Source organism: Gavialis gangeticus, unplaced genomic scaffold (genome assembly GCF_001723915.1).
Source record: "Gavialis gangeticus isolate Ggan-Ray unplaced genomic scaffold, GavGan_comp1, whole genome shotgun sequence".
NCBI lineage: Eukaryota > Metazoa > Chordata > Crocodylia > Gavialidae > Gavialis > Gavialis gangeticus.
In genome coordinates, this window is record NW_017729031.1 from 81,976,192 (window position 1) to 81,983,628 (window position 7,437).

Consider the following 7,437-nt stretch of genomic DNA (forward strand, 5'->3'; position numbering starts at 1 on the left):
AGAGGGGGTGGCAGAAAGGGAGGGAGGGGATTTGCGACACTGAGAGTGAAAGAAGATAGATACACACAAAACCATACAATGGTCTGCAATGGCAGAGGAAGTAGGTCGAACAAAGTGTCTCGGTCCATATAGAGTCTCATCACGGGGGTCCTCTTCGGGTGGAGCGGGGTGTTCCATTGCTGAAGAATCCTCTCAAAGTGAAGTCCATCTCGTGCAGAGCGGGGTTCAGGTGGTCCCCTCTGGGTCCAGTCCGGCGGCCGTTCATCTGGTGGGGTCAGAGTACTGGTGGTGGCCCGTGATGTGCTCCATGTAGATGTTGTGGGACCAGCGGATGGTGTCGGACACAATGAGGCAGCACATCAGCTTGGTGTAGCAGCAGGAGACCCAGCAGGCACGCAGCACGCTCTCGTTGCTGGGGTCCCAGGCTCCGAACATTCCCACGATGAGCGCATCGACCATCACGTCGTAGCTGCAGCCACTCAGGATGTCGGCCAGCAGGATGTACTTCTTCCACTTGCAAGCCCAGGTTTCGGTGAAGGCTTGGCGCTGGTTCTTGAAGGGGATGGTCACGTCCATGATCATGACCTTCTTGGCCCCTTTGTTGGTGATCACAATGTCAGGTCACATCTGGCTCTTGCCACCCAGGACAGTACGGTTCACAGAGATCTTCCCTGCTGTGGCCGGGATGGCCCTCACGAAGCGGTCCTAGACAGCGTTGTGGCAGAGCTGCCAGGCTCTGGCGTGTAGCCTGCAGCTGCACAGCACATGGGGGAGAGTCTCTACCATGTAACCACACTGTCAGCACCTCTTGTCGTGGTGGCCAAAACAGACAGCCCTGTTCAGAGGCAGGCAGTTGAGGCAGGCACAGTGGAGGAAGTGCCAGTCCATGAAGTATGTGAAGCTCTGACTGGGCATGAAGTGGTTGCTGGAGTCCCACTTTGAGGTGATGCCAAAGACCTTGCCCTGGTTGAGTTTGGCCCTCAGGTCATCGGCGTACTTGTTTCGGATGGTGTCCTTCAGGAACCACTCCAGGAAGGTCCTCATGTGGGGCATCACAGTGACTCAGTCGGCATGCGGGGCTAGTTGCAGGGACACTCCCAGCTGCCGGCACTCCTCGGTCCAGGTCCAGGCATAGCTGATGCGCTTCCCAAGGTGGTACATGGCATTGTGGGCTCAGCTCCACAGCGAGGCAAAGTCCCCGCCGTCTCTGCTGAACTCGCCCTCCAGCGATCCACTGAGGAAGGTGGACAAGTCACGTCTGGTTGGCTGTCTCACGATCCTCTTGCGGTGGGTCTCCTTGAGGGCACTGGTAGTGATGATACTTATTGTGGGGTCCGAGCAGGTCAGGAGGCAGAAGGCATGGGTGAGCACCGCTATGTCACAGAGGTCTCCCATGCGGTGGACGTTGGCACCTCCCTGCCAGTAGGGGATGTGCAGGATCTCATTGCTGGCCCTTAGCGGCATGTGCAGCCACTTCTTCAGCAGCCACCAGATCTTGGCGTCCACCTTCTTGAGGGGGGTCTTGGGGACTTCCAAGCCTCTTAGCACGAACACGATGCTGGGAATGAGGAAGGTGTTCACCGCATCTGTCTTCTGCCAGGGGGCCAGCAGGGATGAGTCCAGCTTGTGGGTGTCCTGCACGATCCCATTAATGGTCTCTTCTGGCGTCTGCTTAGCCCAGTGGCCGGTGGGTGTCCTCAGGTGGCAGTAGGCCTCGCCGTCGCACAGATGCCTCATTGCCTGGCCCTGGATCATGAGGGTGGAGTCCAGGACACAGCTCTTCTGCCTGCCGTCGATGTGCAGGGAGGCGCATTTGGCAATGTTGAAGCACAGGCCCATCTACCTGGCCACCTCGGACATCACATCCAGCATCTGCTGCAGCTGGGTGGCGTTGAGGGTGAGGAAAACGAGGTAGTCGCCATAGGCCAGGACGCTCAACTTCTGGCCATACAGGTCAAGCCCACTGGGGCTGCCTGCCATGGCTCGAAGGAGTGGTTCCTTGGCTAGGTTAAAGATGATGGCGCTGAGGGGGCAGCCCTGTCTCACCCCCAACTGGATGGGGATCTCTGCGGTCTATCTGTCAGTGGTGCGGACGGTCGTGGTGCATCCGTCGTAGAGTTCTCCTACAGGACCCACAGAGCTAGCCCTGCCTGGGAATGAGGCATTCATGGGCCACATTAACTTAATTTGCAGTGTTTCCTAGGAGAGCTCTGCTAATGCAACTATGAAAGACGTGTGGATCTGGAGTTCAGGATTGTACCCTATTCTTGAGGTCTTCTTTGAAGATGGAAATATGTCTGCAGCTGCTCAGTTACCCATAGAGACCAATGTAATCACCTGTACAGCATGCTCCTGCTTCCAATTAAGTCATTGGCAAAATTCCCATTAAATTCCTACTGTCAGTGGGTCAGGATCCAAGTCCTAAATGCATCAGTAAAGACAATTCGGAAATAAACAGTCCAGACCTGATGGTATCATTGGGCTGGAAATAACTTAGTGCATTATAAATTATATATCCTAAGATGTAATGTAACTGTTGGTTTTGTGCTGTGTTATTACATGACTTACATTCTACTTCTGCTGATTTTCTACTGTCATGATATGTGGCTTTGGATAGGTCTCTACCTTTATAGCGAGGCTTGTACTGTTTCTCATGGCTCTTGTAAGGCTGAAAACCTATGAAGTGCTTTTAGATCTATGGGTAAAAGTTATTACAGAAATGTAAGATGTTAATTAATACTATTTATCTTCATAACTTCCCATATAAAGGAGTATTTTACTAACAAGGATTATACCCTTTTCTCTATTTCCATATTTATACTATTAGAATTATACTATTTCTATAGGCACTGGGTCAGACTCCCAGATCTAGTCACTATAACTATGTATGAAAACATACATGCGTGTGAACCACATAATAAAGTGGGGTTTAAACGCATGGTTTGGGCATTCATTCTGGAAAATTTGGTCCTGAACCTGCAATACTGGCATTATTTAAAATAAAACTTCAGCAAGTAACTACGCATAGCCAAGAAGATCACTAAAAACACCTGTAATATACTGCTTGCTCATGTATCAGAGATTCAGTTGATGACAGAGTTGGAGGCTATATTCTGTCTTCTTTCAGGCAGAATTAAAGAACAGATAGGGAGCAAGGCAAAATGCTACCAGAGAACGTAAATAGCACTTTGTACTTTTAAAGGACTTACCATGTGAGGATCACAATGCTCTTTAGAAATTTTAGTAGATTAAGTAATGTAAATCCACAGTCAGATATGGTAATGTTACTTTTGTTTTAAAGATGATATAACTAAAGCACAAAGAAGGGTAAGGAGCTTGCCAGGATCACTCAGGAAATCCGTAAATGGAATGACAATTTAATCAGCTGAGGACCTCTCCAAGGTTACTTGACTACTGTTCCTGTGCTTTAACCAAAACACTGCTGTTGTTATTCTTTTGCATTTATTGGGCTATTGTCTGCATCAGGGCTTTCCAACTTCTAAGTCCCTGAGAGCCATGCCAGCAGGGGCCTCACGCTGCACAGGCTCTATCAAGAAAGAGACATGGGTGACTGGGCTGCGTGCTGCATGAACACTTCCCCAGCTCCCTGCTGCATCACAGGCCCATATGGGCACCCTTCCCCATGCAGCCCCGATCACCCTCCCATCCACCCTGTGCGCAACCTAGAACTGACCTTCAGCTTCCTGTGCACCGTGCCACACTGCCCCATCCTCTCTGAAGGAGGCAGAAAGCAGCAGCTGGAGGAGACAGGGTGAACCCAGAGGCTCTGGATGCTGTTGCAGCCCGAGTCATGGCAGGAACAGCAGCCAAGTAGGAGCCTGAGGGTCACAATTTACCCCTCATGGGGGCTGCATGTGGGCTGCTAGTTGGATAGACCCAATCTACATTACAGGGTCTGCTGATGCAGTAGCAGTAGCACTAAGGCAGCTGGGTGCCCTGTTGAGGACTTAACTCTGCAATTCATTTTTCTGCCACCAGTTCCTTTGAACAACAAAAACCACCAGTAGGTGACAGAGCTGCATCTGCACTGAGTATTTTTTTCCCCCTTTCCCTGCCATAGTTTTGCCAGCAGGATTTTGCAATATAGACAGGAGCTAAGATAGTACCTCACCTCTCCTCTCATAAAGGCAAACCCACCGTTTCCCAGCTGCTGGGTGAGATATTGTATTTATATGGACCTTTGTTGGTTAACTAACTGTAGAATTAATTAGCTAACAAAATATGCCACATTATATATTTCTAAGCATTAAGATGGTGGGCCAAAGCTATTGCAGTTTATAGTAAGTCTCTTTTCATATGCAAAATATAAAATATTCAGCATTTCCTTATACAGGATGTATGAGGTGTATGGTGGTGTGCCTTTAATATTTTTAATAGAAGTCCTATGTATTTATAATACTACTTTGACATGTACAGCGGTATATGATTGTATCGCTGAAATAGAGTAAGATGATAATCTCTACTTGAAAGCAAAACCATAACTCCTGTGAATTAAACATAAACTATATATAAGCATACTTCTTTCACAAGGGAATAAAATGGTCCCATATAAGTAAAATATACTATGCACCCAGATATATTGTTATTGGTTCACACACTGCTACTTTTTACATTTCAGCTGAGTCCTCTGTGCTTTTGGTGTTCAGAAATAAAGCACAGGAAATAACTCAAAAAGCCTAGAGAGCACCTGGTTGTCTAACTGTGAAGAGCTGATTGAACCTTGATTTTCTAACAACATCTCAGTTTTGGATTGTCTTAACACCAGGCAGTTAGGTTAAATGTACTGATTGGGCTTCTTATGTAAAAAACAATGTCATGTAGCTAGAAATGCTTTAGGTGTATGGTGTGCTATGTTGCATATCTTCTACCTGTTGATGTACAGTATTAATGTACAGAGAATAATTAAAGTATTTATGTTTCTAGCACTGATGTGTTTTTCATTTTGTCTGGCAGTGGAAATCTTGAATGCTCGTCAGAAAAAAGCTGAAGAGCTGAAAAGACTGACAGACCTAGCAAGTCAGATGGCTGAGGCACAACTATCTGAACTACGGGCTGAAATTAAGGTTAGTCTGTGAAGCCCCTTCTTCCATTTGAATATGTTGCCTCTACATAGATACTGAGCATATGCTACCAACCTAAGTTTGGGTCCATGTTATAAATACATAGGCTCATAAGGCAGCTGGCCTTCTAGAGGCTTGGCGGGGTAGGACATATGATCAGAGCTTCCCACAGCACTTCCAATTAATAAGCTGAAGCCAACATGGAGGAAAAGCAGACTGCACCCCATTAAAAGGTGTTGCACTGGCTTTTGTGGTTTGTGTGGCTCAGTACCGTCAGTGCCAGTATTATGTCTGCAAGCTTAAAGTCCAAATAAGAAATCCCGTTTGTTCTGATGAATGATACAAGCTTCTCTTCCCAAGTATCAAATTGAACCTTCAGTCAGGTGCCTCTTCTACAGTGCCCTGAAGAACCAGCTCAGACTGAAGATGACTGACAAAATATAGCTTAGAAACACAGGTCTGTCACTAAGAATGCCTTAGTGCAGATGTGGAGTCAGACTGACAGTGACTTGTCTTACAGAAGGAATTTAGACCATCCATCCAGTGCAGGTTCCAAAGCATCAAGCATTTTCAGATTATAGCCAGTGCCTATGTAAATGAACAAACAACTACCAGAACAGCACACAGCTGGGATAAGCCCTCTTTCTTGCTCTTTCTTTCTATCTGTGCCTTTCCCTTCTGGAGGCATACTTAATAGGAAGGGCTACAAGTTGAATCGTTATTCTATCATCTATCAGAGTTTATACCAAGGATTATCATTTCTCTCTTTGTTATCTGTTGCAAAGGACGGAACAAAGGCACAGAACATTTTTCCCATCGCTCGCACTCTGGGCGCATCTCCCTGAGATGTTGACTGTGGCACTGACTAATTAGAATAATAGGATCATAGAAAATTAGGATTGGAAGGGACCTCAGGAGGTAATCCAGTCCAAACCCCTGCTCAAAGTAGGACAATCCCCAGCTGGATCATTTCAGCCAGAGCTTTGTTCAACTGGACCTTAAAAACTTCCAAGAATGGAAATTATACCACCTCTCTAGGTAACTTGTTCCAGCACTTCACCACCCTCCTAGTGAAAAAGTTTTTCCTAATATCCAACCTAAACTTCCCTTGCTACAAGTAGAGACCATTGTTCCTTGTTCTGTCATCTGCAACCACTGACAACAGTTTAGCTCCATCCTCTGTCGAACCTCCCTTCAGGTAGTTGGAGGCTGCTATCAAATCCCCCCTCAGTCTTCTCTTCTGTGGACTAAATCAGTCGAGTTCCCTCATCCTCTCATAAGACATGTGCCCCAGTCCCCTATTTTTGTTGACCTCTGCTGAACTCTCTCCAACTTGTCTACTTCCTTTCTGTAGTGGGAGGCCCAAAGCTGGACACAGTACTCCAGATGTGGCCTCCCCAGTGCAAAATAGAGAGGAAGAATCACTTCCCTAGATCTGCTGGCAACACTCCTACTGATGCAGCCCAGTATGCCGTTAGCCTTCTTGGCAACAAGGGCACACTGCTGACTCATATCCAGGGGAACATTGTGCTGCTAGGAGGGGATGGGATGGGCCAGACCATGCTGGCTCTGTGTCCTACTGTGTGGGTCCTGGCCTTGCAGCTGGGAACTGCACGATGCCAGGAAGGGATGGGATAGGCTCAACTGGCTCCAAGCTATGCTGTGTGGGTCCTGGCCTTGCAGCTAGGAACCTCGTGCTGCCAGGATGGGATATGCCAGGTTGCAAGGCTGGAACCCACACAGCATGGCACAACACGGAGCCACGTTGGCCTGGCCCAGCCTGCCCTGGCCCATCCCAGCAGCACACAGGTCCCCACTTCATGGCCAGGCCCCCCATCCCCCACCCATTCTTACCTGAATTTCAGCTCTCGGATGATGGAGGTCTGGGGAACAGCCACAGGGTCACCAGGGCAGAAGCCTTTGCTAGCCAGAAGCTTCCAGTCTTTAGAAGCTTCTGGAGGTAGGAGTGGAGTGGGGTGGGTCAGGCTGGAGTTGGGCTGGTTGCATTGCAACCAGAGCCCAAGCTGTTTGCTCCTGTAGCTGATGGGTTGTGCTGCTGGCAGCTCCCATGGCTTGTTGGCTTTCAGACAGGCAGCCAGTAGCAGGTAATAATTGTCTACATTTTAAAGAGGCCCCATGGGCCAGATAGAATGGCCTGGCAGGCTGGATTTGGCCCGTGGGCCATATTTTGCCCTCCTCTGGTGTAGCTTCATCCTCTTCGGAACCACCCTTCAGGTAGTTAAAAGCTGTTTTCCAATCCCCCATCAGTCTTCTTTTCTGCAGACTAAATAAGCCCATTTCCCTCAGACTCTCCTCATAAATCATGTGTCCTAGGCCCCAAATTATTCTCATTGCC

General features: G+C 48.2%; 1 protein-coding gene across 7 annotated transcripts in view; it reads left to right on the forward strand.

Annotated features, from left to right (window-relative positions):
* Positions 1 to 7,437, forward strand: part of SPATS2L (spermatogenesis associated serine rich 2 like) — a 202,276-nt gene that overhangs the window by 175,118 nt on the left and 19,721 nt on the right. For all 7 annotated transcript variants that reach the window (XM_019523180.1, XM_019523185.1, XM_019523181.1 and 4 more), the window contains one exon: positions 4,975 to 5,084. In XM_019523180.1, the coding sequence (XP_019378725.1) occupies positions 4,975 to 5,084 (110 nt within the window). The remainder of the gene's footprint in view (positions 1 to 4,974; positions 5,085 to 7,437) is intronic.